Source organism: Pristis pectinata, chromosome 3 (genome assembly GCF_009764475.1).
Source record: "Pristis pectinata isolate sPriPec2 chromosome 3, sPriPec2.1.pri, whole genome shotgun sequence".
In the NCBI taxonomy this organism is placed as follows: domain Eukaryota; kingdom Metazoa; phylum Chordata; class Chondrichthyes; order Rhinopristiformes; family Pristidae; genus Pristis; species Pristis pectinata.
In genome coordinates, this window is record NC_067407.1 from 98,529,204 (window position 1) to 98,552,531 (window position 23,328).

At 39.3% G+C, this 23,328-nt stretch overlaps 1 protein-coding gene across 7 annotated transcripts in view; it reads left to right on the forward strand.

Moving 5' to 3' along the window:
- The window catches only part of usp34 (ubiquitin specific peptidase 34), a 186,246-nt gene that overhangs the window by 37,879 nt on the left and 125,039 nt on the right, over positions 1 to 23,328 (forward strand). For all 7 annotated transcript variants that reach the window (XM_052011351.1, XM_052011354.1, XM_052011353.1 and 4 more), the window contains 3 exons: positions 10,496 to 10,626; positions 12,748 to 13,334; positions 21,440 to 21,654. In XM_052011351.1, coding sequence (XP_051867311.1) covers positions 10,496 to 10,626; positions 12,748 to 13,334; positions 21,440 to 21,654 — 933 coding nt within the window. The remainder of the gene's footprint in view (positions 1 to 10,495; positions 10,627 to 12,747; positions 13,335 to 21,439; positions 21,655 to 23,328) is intronic.

The following is a 23,328-nucleotide window of genomic DNA, read 5'->3' on the forward strand; positions in this document are numbered from 1 at the left end:
GAGGAGGTTGTTGAAGCTCCAGCAGAATTTTTAGATCTTCATTGGCGGCAGAAGAGGTGCCCAAAGACAGGAGGACAGCAAACATGGTACCTTTAGTCAAGAAGGGCAACAGGGATAAGCCAGGTAATTACAGGCTGGTAAAATAATGTCAGTGATGTGGGAGTTATCTGAGGGACAGGGTTAATCTGCATACAGAGAGGCAGGAATTGATCAAGGGTAGTCTGTATGGTATTGTTAAATGAAGATCCTGTAAGACTAATTTGATTGAATTTTTTGAAGAGATAATTATGTATGTCAATGAGGGTGGAGTGATTGTTATAGACTACGTGGGCCTTTGATAAGATCTCAGATGGGAAACTGGTCCAAAACATAAGAACTCATGGGATCCTGGGCAATTTGGCAAATTGGATCCAAAATTAGCTTGTTGATAAGGGGCAAAGAGTGATGTGGACAGTTGTTGTGATTTGAAGCCTGTGACCAGTGGTGTACCACAGCGATCACTGTTGGGGCTCTTGCTGTTTCTTATATACATTAATGATCAGGATGTGAGTGTAGAAGATGACAGTGAGGAGGGTAGTCTTAGCATAATATTGATGAGTTGGTAGGATGGGCAAAGAAATATCAGATGATATTTATCCTGAAAAATGTGAGAGATGCATTTTAGGCTAGGATATAGACAATGACTGGTAGGACCCCTAAAAAGTGCAGAGAACCTTTATGAATACTTCCCAAAGAACTCTAATAACAACGCAGGTAGATAAGCTGGTTAGAAAGGCACATAGGATACTTGCCTTCGTTAGCCAGGTCATGGAAAATAAGAGCAGGAAGGTTGCAATTATATAAAACATTAGTTGATGTACAACTGGAGTGTTGTGTGCAGTAATGATCACCGCATTATAGGAAAGATGTGATTGCACCAGAGAGGGTGCAGAGGTGATTCACCAGATATGGCGTTTTAGCTATGAGGAGAGATTGGATAGGCTGGGTTTCTTTTCCTTGGAGAGGAAATGTCTGAAGGAGGACCTGATGAACTATACAAAATTATGAGGGGCTTGAAGATGGGAGAGAGTGAGAGTGAAAAATTTTCCCCCTTCCCAGAGATGTCAATAACCAACGGGTAAAGGCTTAAGGTCTGGGAGACTGAGAGAAGGTTTGAGGAAGCATTTTTTTTACCCAGAGGGTGGTGGGAATTTGGGATGCAAAATACCCCAGGGTGTGATGGAGGCAGATAGTCTCATAGCATTTAACAAGTACTTCAATGAGCCCTTGAAGTGCTGTGAGCCGAGTGCTAGAAAAGGAATTAGTATTGATATCAAGTACAGACTTTTTTTTAACCAGTGTGGATTTGATGGGGCCTGTTTCTGTGCTGTATGACCCAACGACTCCATTGATAAAGATTTTGAAATCAATTTGTGGAAACATTTTAGTTAATTTAGTTCTGGAGCATTTAAAAGCTTTAAAAATGGTATAACAATTGTTACTTGCATTTTCAATTTGAATAATATGTTATAACTATTTTGTTTTTCTGAATATGCAAGCCACCTCATTATAGTGCATAAGTATCTCGATGATTACATACATCAAGCTTAAAGTCTGGGTCCATGAACTGAAATAACTTTGTGTTTCTCTTTCCATAGATGCTGCCTGATTTGTTGAGTGCTTCCAGCACTTTCTGTTTTTATTTTAGATTTCCAACATCTGCAATTCTTGATTTTCAGTATTAAATCTGTTTTTCTCATGTAGATAGAAATAATGAACCGGCTACAACCATTGGGGCAATGATATTATAAATTTTAAGTTTAAAAAAAAGTCCATTCTATTGTAGATTGTGTTTGCACAATACAAGAAAATAGGAGCAAGAATAGGCTACCTAGCCACTGTAGTATGCCCCTCCATTCAATATGATCAATGGCTGAGTTGCCCCAGGCCTCAACTCCTCTTCGTGCCAGTTCCACATGGTCCCCAATTCCATGAACTTTCAAAAATGTATCTACCTGCCCTCTAAATACCTCCAGTGACATAATCTCCAATAACTCCAGGGTAGACAATTTCAGAGATTCACTACCCTTTGAGAAGGAATTTCCATGCTTCTCAGTTTAAGTGATTGCCATTTTACTTTGTAACTATGTCCCCTCGTTTAAGACTCTCCCACTGGTGGAAACATCTTAACATCTATCTTATCATGCCCATTAGGATTTTCAGCCATTTGCAATAGGATAACTGTCTAATCCCAGGAATTAGTCTAATGAATCTCTTATGGACTGCCTTCAATGATACCATATCCTTCCTTAAATAAGGGGATCGAAACTGTGTGCAGTATCCAGGTGCAGCCTCAACACTCTCTGTACAATTGTTGTAATAGTTCAACTCCATAGCAATAAAGAGCAAATGCCTTTTGCCTTCTTAATTATTTGCCTCACCTGCATGGTAACCTTTTGTATTTCATGCACAGGAATATCTGGATCACTCTGTATTCCATTCATTTGAAGTCTGTTATTTAGATAATAGTCTGCTTTTGATTCTGCATGACACCATGCTTTCCTACTTTAAACTCCATTTGCCAAGTTTTTTCCCCCACTTACCCAACCTGTATATGTGTCCTGTGGCAGAGTCAAACTAACTTCATTGCATCATGTCCTCCCACCAGTTTTCGTGTCATTAGCAAACTTGGATACCTTACACTCTGCTTTCTCCTTCATTGTCATTTATGTAGATGGTAAATAATAGTGCCAAGAGCTGATCCTAGGGGCACTCCAAAGTTACATCTTTCCATCCAGAAAAAGACCCATTGATTCTGATTATCTTCTTTGTGATGGTCTGCCTTCAATCCATATTAACACACTTCCCCCAATACCATGAGTTCTTCTGCACTAGTCTTTTATGTGGCACCTTCTTGAATGCCTTCTGGAAAACCAAATACACTACTGCTACAGGTTCCCCTCTATCAGCTCTGCTTATTATATCCTTAAAAGAATTCTAGCAAGTATATAAAATATGATTTTCCTTTCATAAAACCATGTTGATTTGGTTTGATTGCATTAATTTTTGCATAATAACTAGCTATTTCTTCCTTGATTATAGACTTAATCACCAACTTAATGTTTAATGTGCCACCATTGAGTGAAAAAGGAATTTCTTTAAAATCTCCGGAGCATAGCAGTTAAAGACTTTCACAGCTTCATTATTGTTTAAGCATCTCTCTCTATATTTGACATTACAGCATGTTTGCAATCCTTTCTTAAAGATTGCAATTTTTTTTAACAATATAGGCAACAAAAACAGTGCTCATATAAGTAAGGTAGTCCAATCAATTTAGAGACAAATTCAGGAGAAACCTTCTTATCCACAGAGTTAGTAGAATGTAGATTTACTACCACAAGGAAAAGTTGGGTTTAATAGCATAAATGTATTTAAGGGGTAATTGGGCATGTACGTTAGGGAGAAAGGAATAAATGAAGAGGGATGGAAGGAGATTGTGGAGCATAGTAGATCAGTGAAGACCAATTGGCCCTATCACTTCCATAGTTCAGTTTAGACCCTCCTGATTCCAATTTCTATGCGATAAGTTCGAGGTGAAGTGGAAAAATGTATAGAATTCCACAGACGGATTCTGCCAATTTTTTAATGCTTTCTTTTCCAACAGTTCAATATCTATGTGAAACTTCGGCAGACAATTATGAAACTTGCAAGTGCTGGTTTAATTCAGGAGGTTTTTTATTTGAACAGAATGAATACTCAGTGGCTTTTGCTTTAAAAGTAAAGAGATGTTTGAAGGGTATTAGAAGAATATTGGATCAATAGCTTCAAAACAAATATTAAAAAGCTCTCGATATTTTAGTTAACTGAATCCACAGCTTCTTCTAGATTAGATTACATGGCTAAATCATGATGCACCTAGCCCGTTGTCTGTACTTCCCACCCACCCACCCACCCACCCACACTTAGGCCATGTGCAGAGGGCTGATTGAGCTAACTCTTGACTCCCAGGTGATGTTTGGCAAGGGTGGTCTCAGTGATAAGTAGGCCTCAACCAGTTTAGTGTGTAAGCTCACTGCTGGAATACTTTTCATCCTCCTTTTGGGGCCGAGAATCTCAATTAAATGAATGGAGTCTTCAATCCGAAGCCAGGTCTTACTGGTAAAGTATTCCATGTGTCTAGTGTAAAATGGAATGATGGCTGCGGTGACATCTGGTGCTGAGCAAGTTCCAGATTTACATTGTCTAAGTCTGAGATTTAGTTGCGTGGGAAAGGCATGTCACCAATAGTTTCCTTTGGAACTGCTGTCCACTTGCTACTGATGCTTTATGATGTTATTGAGCCATCATTCTTATATTGTTGTAGGCCAGTAAGCTCTTTAGAATTAGGGGCATAGTGGAATTTGGAAATCTTTATTACAAGCATGCAGAGGAGAGCATTCATCATGCAGAAATCTCTGTCTGAAAGTCTTCAATTACAGCAAAGCCACATTGTACAATACTTAAGTGGTGCCCATATGCACATTGTCACGTTGATAAGCACTTGAGAACTTGGAAGAGTACAGAGAAAACAAAGACAACTTCAACAGCATGAAGTTTTAATAATTTTACATTAACCCTTTGTTATCTACATCAATCATTCCTGTTCGCCTCTGGATAGATTATATCTGGCCCATTTGGATACAACCAGTTGGACTTCCAAACTGAACATGATTCCCTCAATAACACAGCCCTTCTTCCTTAAACTGAGCTACCTATGATGTGGAATTTTTATGTAACCAGTCTCAAACTTTGCCACAAATGTTCTTGCTCCAATAATGCCTTTAATTCTCCTATTGGTCTCTAAATCCTAATTCATTTGTTTTGAGAGCCATCCTTCATTAGTATATTCCTTACAGATTTAATTAATGTTTTGTTCCTGGTTATCTGTCTGCTTCAAGTATCACTATTCCAGCTCATCACAATGCTGCTACCCGATCTTTACAGTGTGTAGGTTTCAACCATATTCCTGCTTCAGCACAGTATTTGCTGTTCCTATTATTTTTGACTTTTTGCCACATGTTAATACTAAAGTGAGTACTGATTACAGTTGCTTTAACAATCTTACAAAACATTGCTTTATACCAATAACAATTAAAACAAGATATCAGAAACATCTTTACCTAAGCTTATAAATTTAAAGCATTACACCATTTACTTAAGCAACATATTTTTGTATGTTTCCATTCCCATTTTTACTAATTTCCCAGAACCTTTTTTTGCTGTAATGACATTGAATGATTTTTTTGCACATGGGGTTTTGCAAGTTTGGAGCAATAACAAAATTAGCACCATGAGCTGGATTATACCAGTAAATGTGAAACTATTCTAATCCTGGGAGAGATTTCTTTGTTTAACGTAACTGGTGCAGAAATGTTGTACACCAATGTAGTGACATTGCCCTTTAGGTTTATATCCAGACCATTTTTCACTTGTGGCCCTTGCAGGAAGGTTTCCGGTTTCTGGCTTTGGTACATGTAATACCAGTAGGTCCCAGCATTAATAGCAAATGGCTCATAATGGCTCTCTAATGTGATGAAGCAGTATTTTCCTTCTTGTACATTGCCGGTTTTAGTTCTCGCATTTCTTTGGCCTATCACTTCCATAGTTCAGTTCAGTCCCTCCTGATTTCAATTGAAACCACTTTTCTTTTGAGTGCTCATATATCATATGTGCACGTGAGGCTATACTCATTTGTACTGCAGCCCTCTAGGTATGGCAAAAGCAAGTTAGTTCCTCTATTCAGGCAAGCCATTGTGGTGCTGCCTGGAATTGACTAAAGACACTTCCTTTCACAATCCTACTGTTTTCTGTTCTAAACAGGGAATTAGATTTGGTTTGATTCATAAGACTAGGAAATTTATAGTAGTTAAAACAGGTACTGGCTCCCTATTCTGTGGCATTTGTGCTGGAATGGATGGAGTTTAATCACATTCCTTATTTTATATGGGTGTACTTTGTCACAGGAACTAAATAGCCCTGACAGAAGTTTCTTGGTTATCCAAGTGAGGAGCTGTTTGCCATTTGCATTGTTAGCTGCTTCAAGACATTTGCTATTACCCTATGCTGACATTCTACAATAGGTCAAAGTTACATAATTAATTCCTTAAGTTCTCAATTAAATACTGTAATTAACTCATGCATACCTCATGCAAAATAACACTAAGAAAAATATATATTTAAAATTAAGCAACTCGAACTTAAGATGGATTGGTTGAAAGGGTTAACTTCTCTATAGGCTTATCCTCGCTAGCAATATTTCAGTTAATGGATTGCAAGTGTAGTTACAATAAATAGATTTTGAACACGGCTTTTGACATAAAATCTCAGAGTCCACCTTAAGGGTCCAGAAATCGAACAAAACATTTGAAACTATAATATTGTTAACCCCAGGAAAGATGACATTCTCTTGAAGGGAGACAACATTTTGAGAATACACTCGATTTGTTCCCAGACTATTTCCCAAAATCCTAATTCAAAATTCAGATGCCAAATTTTAATATGTGAAAACCTTTTACTGAAATTAGAGACTGTCCCATAACTTGTGACATTAACCAGAATGATTCATGATGGAATTCAGGTTCTCATACTGTCCAATTTTAATTCCGATCAGCATTTATTAACTGATAAAACAGGACGTGAAAGGAGGATACATAGAGAAAGTGCACATGCTTGTGAACAAACCCAGCAAATGACAACATGTTGCTGTTTATTTTGGGTGCCTTTGGGTTTCTTGTAACAAGATCATAGACTGTAAGATATAGAGTAGACTCGGGCCATTCAGCCCATTGAGTCTGCTCCACCATTTGATCATGGCTGATTTATTTTTCCCTCTCAACACCATTCTCCTGCCTTGTCCGCTTAACCTATGACACCCTTACTAATCAAGAACGTAGCAACCTCTGCTTTAATTATACCCAATGACTTGGCCTCCAGAGCCGTCTGTGGCAATGAATTCCATAGATTCACCACCCACTGGCTAAAGAAATTCCTCCTCATCTCTGTTCTAAACGGATGTCCTTTTATTCTGAGGCTGTGCCCTCTGGTCCTCGGCTTTTCCACCACTGGAAACATCCTCTCCACGGCCACTCTATTCCAGGCCTTTCAATATTCAGAAGATTTCAATGAGATCCTCCCTCATCCTTATAAATTTCAGTGCGTACAGACCCAGAGCCATCAAACACTTCTCATATGTTAACCCTTTAATCCCCTGGATAACTCTCGTAAACCACCTCTGGACCCTTTCTAACACCAGCACATCCTTCCTTAGATATGGGGCCCAAAGCTGCTCACAATACTCCAAATGTGATCCGACTAACGCCTCATAGAGCCTCAGCATTATATCCTTTTATATTGTAGTCCTCTCGAATGCTAATGTTGCATTTGCCTTCCGTACTACCGACTCAACCTGCATTAGGACTCCCAAGTCCCTTTGCACCTCCAATTTCCGAATTCTCTCCCCATTTAGAAAATAGTCTACGGCTTTATTCCTTCTACCAAAGTGCATGACCATACACTTCCTTACACTGTATTCCATCTGCCACTTCTTTGCCCATTCTCCCAACCTGTCCAAGATCTCTGCAGACTCCCTACTTCCTCAACACTACCTGCCCCTCCACCCATCTTTGTATCGTCTGCAAACTTGACCACAAAGCTGGCAATTCCATCATTCAGATCATTAGCGTATAACATGAAAAGTAATGGACACAACACCAACCCTTGCAGAACCCCACTAGTCACTGGCAGCCAACTAGAAAAGGCCCCCTTTATTCCCACTCCTTGCCTTCTGCCAGTCAGCCAATCTTCTATCCATGCTAGTACCTTTCCTGTAATACCACGAACTCCTATCTTGTTTAGCAGCCTCGTGTGGCACCTTGTCAAAGGCCTTCTGAAAATCCAAGTAAGCAACATCCACTGACTCTCCTTTGTCTATCCTGCTTGTTACTTCCTCAAAGAATTCCAACAGATTTATCACGCAAGATCTTCCCTTAAGGAAACCATGCTGACTTCAGCCTTTTTTATCATGTGCTTCCAAGTACCCCAAAACCTTATCCTTAATAATGGACTCTAAAATCTTACCAACCACTGAAGTCAGGCTAAGTGGCCTATAATTTCCTGTCTTTTGCCTCCCTCCCTTAAAGAATGGAGTGACAGTAGCGATTTTCCAGTCCTCTGGAACCATTGAGTGATTCTTGAACGATCACCACTAATGCCCCCAGAATCTCTTCAGCTACCTCTTTCAGAACTTTGGGGTGTAGTCCATCCGGTCCAGGTGACTTATCCACCTTCAGACCTTTCAGCTTCCCAAGCACCTTCTCCTTAGAAATAGCGGCTACATTTACTTCTGCCCCCCAACTCTCTTGAATTTCTGGCATGTTGCTGGTGACTTCCACAGTGAAGGCAGATGCAAAATATTTATTCAGTTCGTCCGCCACATTTCTTTGTTCCTCATTACTACTTCTCCAACATCATTTTCCAGTGGTCTGATTCCCACTCTTGCCTCTTTTTTACTCTTCATATATCGGAAAAAACTTCTGGTATCCTCTTTTATATTATTGGCTAGTATACCTTCATATTTCATCTTTTCTCTTCATTACTCTTTTAGTTGCCTTCTGTTGAATTTTAAAAGCTTCCCAATCCTCTAGTTTCCCACAAAATTTTGCAATATTGTGTGCCCTCTCTTTTGCTTTTATGCTGTTTTTGACTTCCCTTGTCAGCCATGGTTGCCTAATCCTCCCAAGGAAAACTAAATTTTTAAAAAATTGTCACATTGACAAAATCTTCACGTTCTTGCCCAAGAAAAGGTTATAAAAGGTGCAACTTCATGCAACTTTTATGGATTCTTTTGAAAGAATGAAGGCCTTAAGATACATCTTTTTCTTATCTTTTTTTAATCTGTTACATTGATTTAATAAAAATTAACAAAAACTGCAGATGCTGATGTTCTGAAATAGAAACACAAGATGCTGGAAGCACTCAATCAAGCAGCATCGCTGTTTCTCCTTCCACAGATAATGTTTCAGGTCAAAGCCCCTTTGTTGGAGCTGAATGAGGTAAATGAAACTCTTTCCCAGTTCTTAGAAAGGGTCTTTGACCAAAATGTTAACACTGTTCTTCTTTCCACAGATGCTTCCTGATCTGCTGGGTGTTTCCAATGTTTTCTGTTTTTATTACATTGATAAGCAAAATGATATAAAATAAATTTATGATTCCTTCCTACTTTGGAAAAAAAAACAAATGAGCTTGCTGAAAATGCATAATGGAAAATTACAGAGAAAACAAAGATAACCAACAATATGAATTTTAATAATCCTATTGACCCTTCATTAGCCACAGCATATCTAATATTTAACATAATGCTACTCTAAGGCAATCAAATGATGCAATGAAACTCGCGTATTAATTTTGTTGCCCTGTCTTGAAAATTTAATTGAGCAAATTGTTGCAAGAGTTTGTTTTGGTGAAATTATCATCAAGTTTGCAAATGCTCCTGAATTCAATGCCTTCGTACTGACTGTTCCAAAATAAAAAACTGTATGATGTGTACAGATTTCATTTTCAGTTAAATATGCTATGACTGGGCGTAAGCAAATGAATGAATTTAAGTGAAAGTTTATGCAATGCACAGTATGCCTGGAAATAATGTCAGGTTAGAAATTGAAAGGTTTGATGATGGTTGCAAACTAAAAGAAGTGCTCCCTCCACTGCTTCCCCTCCTCCTCCCTTACCACCCAAGCTTGAAGTCCCATTTCTCTTGTTTCTTTGGATTCCTTCTGCAAAGTCATTTTCACCCCAAGATCCACATCCTGTTATTGAGATGTAAATGGTTACCTCCCTTCATGCATTGCCCACTGCCCTTTTAAGAACTATAATTGTCCCATGACACTAAACAAACTGTCTTGTTGAGAAACTGACTGTCCAAATCAATTTTCTCAAGTGATAATCCATCTACCTTTTGCCTTGGTTAGAAGCTGTTTTGTACTTAATTCTCTTTAAGATAAAGTAATAATAAAAGGGAACTGATGATTGGACTAAATGTCATTGAATTCCTTGGTGAAAATGAGCTGTGATGTAATCAAGCAATTTGTACCTAGGGTACCATACTGAAACAAGAACGATTTTGAAGGATGGGGCAAATGACAGAACTTTTATTGTCCCCTGGCACATGAAGGGTGTGATAAAGTAATGTTATCTGCTTGCGTGTCTTTTGAATTCTTGGCCAACTTCCATGTATCAAAAGACATAATTGCGTAATTATTTAATAACTTGCATTTTATTTGCTGTGAGCTAGAAGAACTGGGGATTATCCCAAACTATTTTCTGTTCAAGGGTTGTTTTTCAGCTACTGATTTGATATATTTGAAGCATTGGCTAAGAACAAAATAACGGATAGTGTATGATGTTAGTAAGCATTAAGGCAATTCAAAGTGTTTGTTGACTGGTTTTAATTAACTTTAAAAAACGTACAAAAATTTAACAGGATCTCCTGCAGCTAGTCCACAGAGTAGTGACAACAGTGATACTCACCATAGTGGTGGCAGTGACATTGAAATGGACGAGCAAATGATGAACAGAGCAAAGCGTGGACAACAGCGACTGTCGGATACAGAGGTATGTATTTTAAAATCCAAGTAAGTTCAGTGGGGAAAAACAAGGTAGGTGGTCAGGTTTGGCTGAACATGCTGGTATTGTTAAAGAACATAAAATGAAACAGGACTGGGCCAGTTGGTCCTTCAACCTTGGCCTCAGCACCACTTTCCCATACCCCTTGACTCCCTTGCGGTTCAAAAAAAATTTCCATGACTCTGCCTCCACGACTCTCAAGAGTAGAGAATTTCAAATATTCATGATTCTGAAAAAAGAAATACCTCATCACTGACTGAAATCAGCAATTCTTTATTCTGAAACTATGCTCCTTAGTTTAAGATATCCCCATTTAAGGGGGAGCATTCGCTCAGCATCCACTTTGTCAAACCCTTTACAAAATCTTATGTTTCAATAAGACCACCTCTCATTCTTCAGTGTGTATAGGCCCAATCTGCTTGGCCTTTTCCATTCATAGGTCAACACTTGCAGGCCAGGAATCAACTCAATGAACTTTCTTTGCCTGCCTGCCTCCAATGCAAAAAGATCCTTCCTGAAATATGGAGACCAAAACTGTGCAGTACTTCATTTATTGTATCAGTAGTCCATAAAAAGTTGCATCAAATTTTTCCTATTCTTCTATTCCACACCCCATTTAATAACGGCAAATATTCCATTGACATTCTGAATTACTTACTGTGCATGCATGCTAACTTTCTTGTGTGTCATATACAAGACCCTTAGATTAATGTGGAACTAAAACGTTTTGTCGTCTTAACCCATTTAAAATAATAATTTGCATTTACATTCTTCCATACAAAGTAGATAATCTCCCTTTTTCCCACATTATGCTATACTCCATCCTGATAGATTCTGTGTATCATTGCCCCATCACTGCCCTTTGCCTTCCTAAATATACTTGCACCTGAACCCCTATCATCTATTTTAAACTTAGCTTTTCTCCCTTCTGCATCTACACTCAGCTTTCCACCCATCTCCAGTCGCCAACAGCATGGGCAGCTCCCTCCACCGCAAAGAATATTGATCCTGTTCTTGTTGAGCTGCAACCCATCTGACTTGTAAAAAGGCTCATCTCACGCAGAAACTCTTGTAATTTCCGGGAATCTAAAATCCTTTCTCATACACCATCTGCTCCCACTTCCTACTCATTAACACGTAGCACTGGTAATTGGTCAGTGATTACTATCTTTGAGATCCAACTTTTTTTAACCTCTTTCCAAGCTCCCTAGACTCTGGCTGCAGGCCTTCATCTCTTTCTACCCTTGTCATTGATACTGAAGTGGACCATGACCTCGTACTGTTCACTCTGTCGCCCTTCAGGATGCTGTGCAGCTGTCAGTGATATCCTTGACCCGAGCACCAGGGAGGCAACATCCCACCGTAGAGTCATATCTATGACCACAGTAATGCCTTTTTGTCCCCGTAACTATTGAGTCCCTTGTCACTATTGCTCTCCCTCCTCCTCTCCTATTGCCTCTGAACCAGTTGTGCTACTATGTTCCTGGCTCTGGCTGCATTCCCTTTCAGAACCATTGCACTCATCAGTATCCAAAATGGAGAGGGGATAGAATCGGGAAAATTCTGCTAGTCTGCCTGGCAATCACCCATTTCCTCTTTTGCCCAAATGCACTTTAGCTGCAGGGTGGCCACTTCTTTAAATTTCTCAGTTTCATAGATGTGTCACAGTTGCTCCAGCTCCACAAACTGGTGTTCAAGCTGTTGCTGTTGGAGACTTTCCCTGCACACTTGGCTGTCCAGGTCATTGGAAGTGTCCATGACACCCCACAGGCACAAGCTGCACATTCTGGTCAGCTGAGCTACTCTACCATTTGTTGAATTTTCAGCTTGAAATGTATTGTGTTTTAGTTAATGACATGGTAAATTATCAATTAGGTTCAATAGCTTATATTTATTTTAAATAAATGTAAAGAGCTACTACTACAATCACCTTCTACCTTTCCAAAGAAATTGTTCTTGTGTTGAGAGTAATCTAGTATTTCTAAAATAAATTAGGCAACATTTAAAGTTTTGTTGTTTTCCAGTGGTATAAACATCCACAGGACTTTTTAAACAAGAATAAAATTGAGTTATTTCATTGATCAATTAATAAAATCCTTTCTTTCCTAGGAGTCTATGCAAGGAAGTTCTGATGAGACTGCTAATAGTGGCGAAGATGCCAGTAGTGGGCCTGGCAGTAGCAGTGGACACAGTGATGGTTCTAGTAATGAAGTAAATTCAAGCCATGCCAGTCAGTCAGCTGGAAGTCCAGGAAGTGAAGTCCGCTCTGAGGATATGGCAGATAGTGAAGTCCTCAAAGAAGAAGATGATGATGATGAGGGAGAGGAGAGCCCCCAGAATGAGAGCAGGAACCCTGAGTTAAGAACTCTGAGTGCAGAGTCGCAGTCAGGAATTTGTATGTCAGAATCACCTGGTGGAACAGAATGTGACAGACCTAATAGTGGATCGGGCAAGGATATTCCTTATAGCACTGATACAGTTCCATCAGGAGAGAATCGAATTCGACTTCTTGATACTTGCTCGCATCCTGAGGACTCTGAACGTGATATGTCAGGGGAAATAAATACTGCACACATATCACAAGGTTCTCAGGATTCTTGTATCACTCACACTGGAGATTTTTTAGGAGAGGCAATTGGAAATGAAATATTTAACTGCAGACGGTTCATTGGTCAGCAGCATCATCATCATGATGGGTAAGTTTCACTCTAAGATTTTGTATTAGTTTCAAAATGATTAACACTAAATTTAAGATGAATGATGTACGTTTTGATTTGTATTCTGAAAAGATATAGCACGTAGAACAGTACAGCACACGAACAGGCTCTTCGGCCCATGGTGTTGTGCTGAACTAATTAAACTAATAATTAAAAGCCTAACTAAACAAATCCCTTCTGCCGACAAAATATCCATATCCCTCCATTCTCTGCACATTTGTGTGCCTATCTAAGTGCCTTTTAAACATCTCAACTGTATTTACCTCCACTACCACTGTTACGTACCAGCAACAAAAGAAACACAGCAAGTCATGTATAAGTGTTAAAACTATTTTATTAATAACTACTTATGATAATAAGAAAAATAAAAGTTAGAATGTTAGAATTAAAAATGTTAGATCTTAAACATTAACCCCAAAACTAAACTCGAAGTGTGTGTGTGGCAAATTCCCAAACCCCAAGTCCAGGAATAGTTCTCAAAGTTCAGTTGAGCAAGCCATAAGGTGAAATGTGAGCAAAGGCTTCTGCAAAGCCACTGTTGACTGAAGAGGAAATGTAGAGATAAAATAGTAATTATGAAATCCAACTGTTCCACGATGGAACTCATACAACTCCTCAATATCACTGATGATCTCCATTCCTTTGTTCTGCCGAAGTATCTGCCACCCCAAAAGGCATTCAAAATGTGGCCGTCCACACAAATACCTGTTTCCTTCTACAGGTTAACGACAAAGTGGACTCCACTGGATTATTCCAAAAATCCATATGTGGATTGTAGTGACAGACACAGTTACTGTTTTTCATCCATTGATACAGAGACCAGCAGGCAGGTCTCTCGCTCTCGCTCTCGCTCTCTCTACCCTCCCCGCCCCAGAAATGTCATCACGTCCTTATCTCCTGTTGTTGTCATAATCACACCACACACATACACACTACTGTACTATGTCTTAAAGGGGCATTCACCAATTGTAACTTCGTCTGTAACGACCACCCTGGCAGTGTATCCCAGGCACCCACCACTCTCTGTGTAAAAAAAAACAACTTGCCCCGCACATCTCCTTTGAACTTTCCCCCTCTCACCTTAAATGTATGCCCTCTAGTATTAGACATTTCGACCCTGAGAAAAAGATACCGGCTGTCTATCTATGCCTCTCATAATCTTATAAGCTTCTATCAGGTCTCCCCTCAGCCTCTGCCGCTCCAGAGAAAACAGTTTGTCCATCCTCTCCTTCCAGCACATGCTTTCTAATCTAGCCAACATCCTGATAAACCTCTTCTGTGACTTTTCCAAAGGCTCCACACCCTTCCTATAATGGGGTGACCAGAATTGAATGCAGTACTCCAGAAGTGGTCTAACCAAAGTTTTATAAAGCTGCAACATAACTTTTTAACTCTTGAACTCACTGTCTCAACTAATAAAGGCAAGCATGCCATATGCCTTGCTTACCACCTGAACAACTTATGCGGCCACTTTCAGGGAGCTATGGACTTAGACTCCAAGATCCCTTGCCTCTGGATCTACATCCCAACAACATGAATAACTTTCAGAGTGAAAGTAGGAGCCAAGGTTCTTGGTCTAAAAGAATGAAACAGTTGGGGTCTATTCACCTAAAATGGTCTTCTGCCTCCCAATTAGCTAGAATACACTTACAGAATTAGAAACTTAATGCTACTTTAAAAGTAAAATTAATGACTGATAACACATGCAGTGCTTTCTGCAATATCCTTCTGTACATCAACATTGTTGAGTCCTGCCATTAACAGTGTACTGTCCCTTTACATTTGATCTCCCAAAGTGCAACACCTCGCTCTTGGCTGGATTAAGCTCCATCTGCCATTTCTCTGCCCATACCTGCAACTGATCTACATCCTGCTGTATTCTTTGGCAATCTTCTACACTATCCACAATGCCACCAATCTTTGGATCATCTGCGAACTTACTGTGAAATTACCTTGCGGCTCTTCTACTTAATACCCCAACTAATGAAAGCCAACACACTATACCCCTTCTTAACCCCATCCACCTGCGCGACAACCTCGAGGGATCTATGGACATGGACCCCGAGATCCCTCTGTTCCTCCACACTGCTAAGAGTCCTGCCATTAACCTTGTATTCTGCCTTCAAATTTGATCTTCCAAAGTGTATCAGTTCACACTTTTTCGGGTTGAGCTCCATCTGCCACTTCTCAGCCTAGCACTGCATCCTATCGACGTCCTGTTGTAACCTACAGCAACCTTCTACACTTTGCACAGCACCACCAACCTTCATGTCATCTACAGACTTACTAACCCACCCTTCCACAACCTCATCCAAGTCATTTATACAAATCACAAAGAGCATGGGTCCCAAAACAGATCCCTGTGGAACACCACTGGTTACCGACCTCCAGACAGAACACGCTCCATCTACCACCACCCTCTGTCTTCTATGGGCGAGCCACTTCTGAATCCACACAGCCAAGTTTCCCTGGATCCCATGCCTCCTGACTTTCTGAATGAACCTTCCATGAGGAACCTTATCAAGCGCCTTACTAAAATCCATGTACGCCACATCCACTGCTCTACCTTCATCATTGTGCTTTGCCACATCCTCAAAGAATTCAATCAGGCTCGTGAGGCATGACCTGCCCCTCACAAAACCATGCTGACTGTCCCTGATCGGCTTGTGCTTCTCCAAATGCCCATAAATCCTGTCTCTAAGAATCTTCTCCAGTAATTTGCCCACCACTGAAGTAAGACTTACTGGCCTGTATTTCCCAGGGTTATCCCTACTTCCTTTCTTGAACAAAGGAACAACATTTGCCACCCTCCAATCATCTGGCACTACTCCTGTGGCCAGTGAGGACGCAAAGATTGTCGCCAAATGTGCAGCAATCTCTTCCCTTGCTTTCTGTAATAACTGGATATATCCCGTCTGGCCCCAGTGACTTATCTATACTAATGTCTTTCAAAAGTTCCAGAACATCCTCTTTCCTCACGTCGACATGCCCTAGCATATCGGCCTGTTGTACACCATCCTCACAAACGTCAAGGTCTCCCTCATTGGTGAATACTGAAGCAAAGTATTCATTAAGGACCTCCCCTACCTCTTCCGAATCCAGGCACGTGTTTCCTCTTTTATCCTTGATCGGTCCTACCCTCACTCTAGTCATCCTCCTATTCTTCACATGAGTGTAGAACACCTTGGGGTTTTCCTTAATCCTACTCACCAAGGGCTTCTCATGCCCCCTTCTAGCTCTCTGAAATCCATTCTTAAGCTCCCTCCTGGCTACCTTGTAACTCTCCAGTCTGATCCTTGCTTTCTAAACCTTAAGTGAGCTTCTTTCTTCCTCTTGACAAGGTATTCTACATCTCTTGTCAACCATGGTTCATTCACTCTACATTCCTTTCCCTGCCTCAAAGGGACAAACCTACCCAGAACCCCATGCAAGTACTTCCTAAACAACCTCCACATTTCCATTGTGCACTTCCCCAAAAACATCTGTTCCCAATTTACACGCCTAAGTTTCTGCCTAATAGCATCATAATTCCCCTCCTCCAATTAAATACTTTCCCATACCATCTGCTCCTATCCCTCTCCAAGGCTACGGTAAAGATCAAGGAGTTATGGTCACTGTCTCCAAAATGCACTCCCACTGAGGGATCTGAAACCTGATCAGGTTCATTGCCTAGTACTAGGTCCAGTATGGCCTCTCCTCTAGTCGGCCTGTCCACATATTGTGGACACAGCTAACGAACTCCACCCCATCTATCCCCTTTACACTAAGGAGGTGCCAATCAATATTAGGGAAGTTGAAATCACCCATGACAACAACCCTGCTATTTTTGCACCTTTCCAAAATCTCAAATTTCCAAAATCCTGTGGGAACTTGCCTATGGCTAGAGAGGACACAAAGATCTTGGTCAATGCCAGGACAATTTCATCTCTTGCCTCTCTCAATAACCTGGGGTATATGCCATCAGGTCTTGGGGACTTATCTACCTTAATGTTCTTCAAGAGACCCAACACTACCCCTTTCTTTATCTCAAAATGCCCTAGCATACTGCCATGCTCCACACTGATTTCACTATCCTTCACATCCTTCATGTTCTCCTCTTTGGTAAATACTGATGCAAAGTACTCATTTAGGGCCTCTCCCACATTTTCCACCTCCAAGCTCATGTTCTCTCCTTTATCCTTGAGTGGTCCTATCCTCTCCCTTGTTATTCTCTTGCTTTTGATGTATGTATAGAATGCCTTGGGATTCTCTTTAATCCTACTTGCCGAGGACTTTTCGTGGCGCCTCCTGGCTCTCCTAATTCCCTTCTTCAGTTCTTTTCCATCTTCTTTATAATCCTCAAGGGCTCTGCTTGAGTTTAGCTTCCTAAACCTTATGCAGACTTCCTTTTTCTTCTTGACTAAATTCACTACCTGTCCTGTAATCCAAAGTTCCATTACCTTGCCATCCTTGTCCTTCCTTCTTACTGAAACATACCTGTCCAATACTCTGTGCAATTAGTCTTTTTACACCCTTCACATGTCAGATGTGGACTTGCCCAAAGAAAGCTGTTTCCAATTAACTCTCCCTCATTCCTGCCTAATACTCTTGTAATTGCCCTGCCCCAATTTAATACTCTCCTGCAGGGTCCAGACTTATTCTTAGAAGATAGAACAATACAATATAGTATGGGCCCTTTGGCCCATGATGTTGTGCCAACCTATATAAACCTACTCCACGATCAATCTAACCCTTCCTTCCTATACAACCCATAACCCTCCATTTTTCTTACATCCATGTGCCTATCCAAGAGTCTATTAAATGTCCCTCTTGTATCAGCCCCTACCACCACTCTCTGTGTAAAATAAAAACCTACCTCTGACATCTTTCCTAAACTTTCCTTCACTCACCTTTAACGGATGTCCTCTGGTTTTGGCCATTGCCACCGTGGGAGAAAGGTGCTGGCTGTCCACTCTATTTATGCCTCTCAATCTTGTACATCTCTATCAAGTCACCTCTCATCCTCCATCACTCCGAAGAGAAAAGCCCTAACCCTAACCTTTCCTCATAAGACATGTTCTCTCATCCAGACAGCATCCTGGTAAATCTCCTCTGCACCCTCTCTAAAGCTTCCACATCTTTCCTGTAATGTGGCAACCAGAACTGAACACAATAAGTGTGGTCTAACCAGAGTTTTATATAGCTGCAACATTACCTCACGGCTCTTGAACTCAATCCCCCGACTAATGAAGGCCAGCACACCATATGCCTTCTTAACCACCTTATCAACTCGCGTGGCAACTTTGGATCTATGGATTTGGACCCCAAGATCCCTCTGTTCCTCCACACTGCTTTATCCTTATTCAAAGCTATCTTAAAACTTAAGGAGTCGTGATCATTGTTTCCCAAATGATCTCCCACTGAAAGGTCAGTCACCTGGCCAGGCTCATTTCCCAATACCAGGTCCAGTATGGCTCCTCCTCTAGCTGGACCATCTACATACTGATTTAAGAACCCTCTTGGACGCAACTAACAAATTCTGCACCTAACAATTTTATATCATAAATTATATAATAATTGGGATGTTTTTGAAGAACAATCAGTAAAATGTAGAAGTTATTTTACGCTCGAGCTTTTAAACTGTTTAATTTATTCAGTAATATTAGTATTTTGGTTTCAATAAATTACACCACTATTAGTTGCTTGCACAAACTCTCTAATTCTACTGAATTTTATATGAATCGGTATTTCAAATGTCTTTTGGCTGTGCCCATCAATGTACATTCCTGATAACCTAAATGTTTAGTATGCTGCATCTGAAAGTCTGAGGAATTTAAAATTTGTATATAAAATCTTTTATTCACACCATTAGGTGTAATGACTTTCCTATTTGAGTGAAATACAAGAGTTATCCATGCTGTTTAATGCTGGAATAAATTGGTTTTGTTTAATTTCTAAATTAATTTTATATTTCTTTGTAGACTTTGTTAGGTTGCAGTCTTCACCTGTGTTTTACTGAGAAATTCTTCAGAAATCAAAATGTTGTCAGCAGTATTGTGTTTAACTTTAGATTTCATACCCTAAGAAGGATATATTTGGCTTTGGTGCAGTGTAAATACATCAGATTGATTCTTTGGATAAGGGAGTTGTCCAGAGAAGAGACTGAGAAAGATTGAGTTTTATTCAAGGGAGTTTAGAAGATTGAGACAATAAATTCTAAAGGAAATAGAATGGAGGCAGTCAGAGCTGGGGTTTAGTACAAGAAAGCATTGTCTCGGGATAAGAGGTTGGCCATTTAGGATTGAGATGAAAATTTCTTTTTACACAGGATGTTGCCATTCTGGAAATCTCATCCTCCGATCCTGTGGATACTCTGTTGTTCAGTATATTTCAAGGCTGAGATTGGTAGATTTTTGGATCCTGTAGCTATTACAGGAAATGGGGATTATATGGAAAAGTGAATGAGGTCCAGAAACATCACTGATTTTGTTGAATGTCAGACTTGGCTTGAGAAACCACATTAACTGCTATTTCTATTTGTTGCATTTTTATGAAAAATGATTTTTTAAGTTTTCACTCGCCAAGGTTATTCTCTATTGCCTTTGATGATAAACATTTTACCCTTCTGAAATATAAGTTTTACTGTTTTGTTCCAATTTCTGATATTTTGTGCAAACTGGATGTTTTGACCTCAAACTAGTTATAGAAATAGTTTAATGTGGGGACAAATGGAATTTCAGAGATTTTTTTGTCTTGACTTTACCCAGTGCATGGTCTAATATGTAACTTTAAATCTGACTGTAATTTAAAATCCCAGTTCCAGTTTTCTGCTGCCATTGCATTGCCTTACTCTTGAGTATTGGCTGCTACTTGACAGCACGTTGACAGTGGTGTGATCTGCAGAAAGCAAGTGTGTATTTATGTTGCAGCTCAGTGGCAAGTAGGGCTGGCAGCAGTGTTTGGCCTATTGTTCTGCAGTTGTCAGTGAAAACTGTAAAATGGAGATGAAGTCTCATGTTAGAAAAACATTATATTTTGGTAATACATTTTGGTGCTAAACTACAAATGGTAAGTGAATATGTGAACCAGAATGGAGGCATTCAAGGTGCACTGGAATAGTTAAATCAATAGGTTCTGGTGGAAGGCAAGAAAGAAAATAAAATAGAAGATAGTCCAATGCCAAACAATGCCCAGTTTGGCTGAATAATTGTTTTGCATTTGCATATATTTCACTGGTGCAAATGTGTGTGTTTCAAGGAAATGATAAGTATGATATTTCTTGTGTTATTTTCTTGAATCCAGTACAAGTTGCTTCAATGTAATTTGAAAAGCCATCTAATTTAAAGTGAACATTAAGTGGTTTGAAAAGTCATTTAAAGATTTTGGTCACCTTATTAAATTATATGGCTTGGTTCAGTAGTATCATCCTTACCAATGGTTCAAGAAATAGTAGTCGTTGTTATGTATGAAGTGCTGAATTTTAGGTGACAAATTTAACTGAGACTGCCTATGGCTGTTTAAGTATATGTCAAAGGTCTTATGGCTCCATTTAGAGGGGGAAAATGCAGAATTTCCCTGCTGTATGGGCCAATATGTATTCCTCAAGCAATGTGGCTAAAACAGATTAATAATTTGCCTCTTGGCTCTTTGTGTGATTTTGTGTGTAAATTGTCTGCTGCATTAACCTGCACTCAGGAATACTTCATTGGCTGTGTATTGACACATCCTAAGACCTTGAAAGATGTCTAAATGCAAATTTGTTCATTCTACATATTCTTTAACTGCATTTAAATAGCAGAAGTTTGCAATTTGCATCAGTCCTACATATGTTCCATCTAAAATCATTATTTATTTAATTTTGCTGCTTCCAGCTGTTAGTTATTATATCCTTGCACAAGAACAGTGTTAAGGCAGAGAGTATTCTTCCCAGTGAAATCTGAGCTATTCTGTCATGATGTAGGCCAATTCTTAAAGGATGTTCTTTAAATGCATTTTTGTCAATTGATGTCATTTCATGCATCTGAAATTATGTTTACAGTCTGTGGAACTTGCCTTCCATTACAAATGAAATAAAGAAGATAATTTGTGAAATTCTATAATTATAGGCACTTGGGTGATGATATGATGAGTGCAGATGATGTCAGCTGCAGTAGTTCTCAGGTCAGTGCGAAATCTGAAAAAAACATGGCAGACTTTGATGGGGAAGAGTCGGGCTGTGAGGAAGAACTGGTACAGATTAATTCTCATGCAGAACTTACATCTCATCTTCAACAACATTTACCCAATCTTGCTTCCATCTATCATGAACACCTTAGTCAAGGTAAGGAAAATGAACATACTTTTTAATGTAAATGGAAGAATTCTAAAGCAATTGGTCATCATCTGGCACTGTTGCTTGAAACTTATGGATAGTAATCCAAATTAATTTCCATAATCTTTTAATGTAATTTAATTTTATACATTTGTTGTCAGTAGTAGTAGGATTGGGTGATAGGAATTTACTGCTTAAGACAATACATTTGTGCTGATTTAATCTTTCATTACTGAAAATACTAAATGTATCCTGAATTAATAATGACTTTTTTGTTGATAACAAAGATAATAAATAGTCAATTGAATTGCTATTTCATTTCTTGGATTTCAGTATGCCTGATTCATTATGAGCAAATTTTATCATCTCATCACATGTTCTGTCCCTTCAGTGTTATTTTATTGGCACTCTTGAGGAGTTTTGTTTTTACTTTGATGTCATTTTTGGCTCAATTGGTGGCATTCTCACTTCTAAGTCAAAAGGTGTTAGGTTTCAGTTCCACTCCAGAGAGTTGAGCACTCCTTTGCAATAATGAAGTGCTATACTATCACAGGTGTTACCTTTTAGATGAGACATTTAAATTCACATTCTTAGATGGGCATAAAATATCATGCAGCAATTTTTTTGAAGAATACAAGGATGATCATCTCCAGTGCTGTGTTTAATATTTATCACTAACACAGATTATTTAGTTATTCCAAAACCAAAATGCTGTAGATGTTGGAAATCTTAAATTACAATGGAAAATGGTGGAAGTGCTCTGGGGGGTGTAAGCATCATCTGTGTACAGAGAGAAAAAAATTAAAATTATGATGAATGGTTATTAACCTGAAGTACTAAATCTGTTTCTGTCTCCGCTAATGCTGTCATATTTGATTATTGGTGCGATACTGTTTGTGGGTGGTTACTGTGCACAGTGTGTCATGTTTCCTACATGTAGTAGTGATTACACTTCAGAAATATTTAATTGGATTATAGAACACATGGACTTAATGAGATTGTGGAAGGTTTTGTATAAATGTAAGTCTTTCTTTAAACAGTCCAGAATAAAATTGTCCAATTCTTGGCCATGGGCTGAATTTGGGTTCTTCCCTCTGCTTGAATTTGGCCAGTAGAAAGATCACTAATTGCCAAAAATAGCCCTGAAAAGTCCATGGGCAAAATAAGTTAAGCTTCCTCTGGGTTTACAAGAATAAAACACTCCGATTAATGGCACTGTATGACTTTGAGTGGGAGTGTATCAGAATGGAAGTTGCAGTGCCATAGATTCCTGCAGCAGGTCCTGATTGGAAAGAGAAATGGACATTTGCTTAAGAGTGGAAACTACTCATCAGTCCACTCTACTCATGAGAAAATTGCTTATCTGTTCCCATGAGCATACTGGTTGATCCAAAGGTGTCAGACTGAAAAAAATGTATAGAATAAATGAATTAATGCCTGGGAAAAAGGACATTTGAATCATCAGGACATAACACCACCGTGAATACCATCATTGTCATAAGGTTTAGAAAGATAATTGATTAGAGCTAATTTCATTTTTGGGCTTGAGTAACTGGTGTGACTTTTTATTTCTTACAGATATTTTACTTTCTTTATGACGATACAATAGTTCAGTAAATTTATCTGGCTTGGCTAATATGTTATCTGCTGATGGCCTTTTATGTATGGTACTCATTATACTAA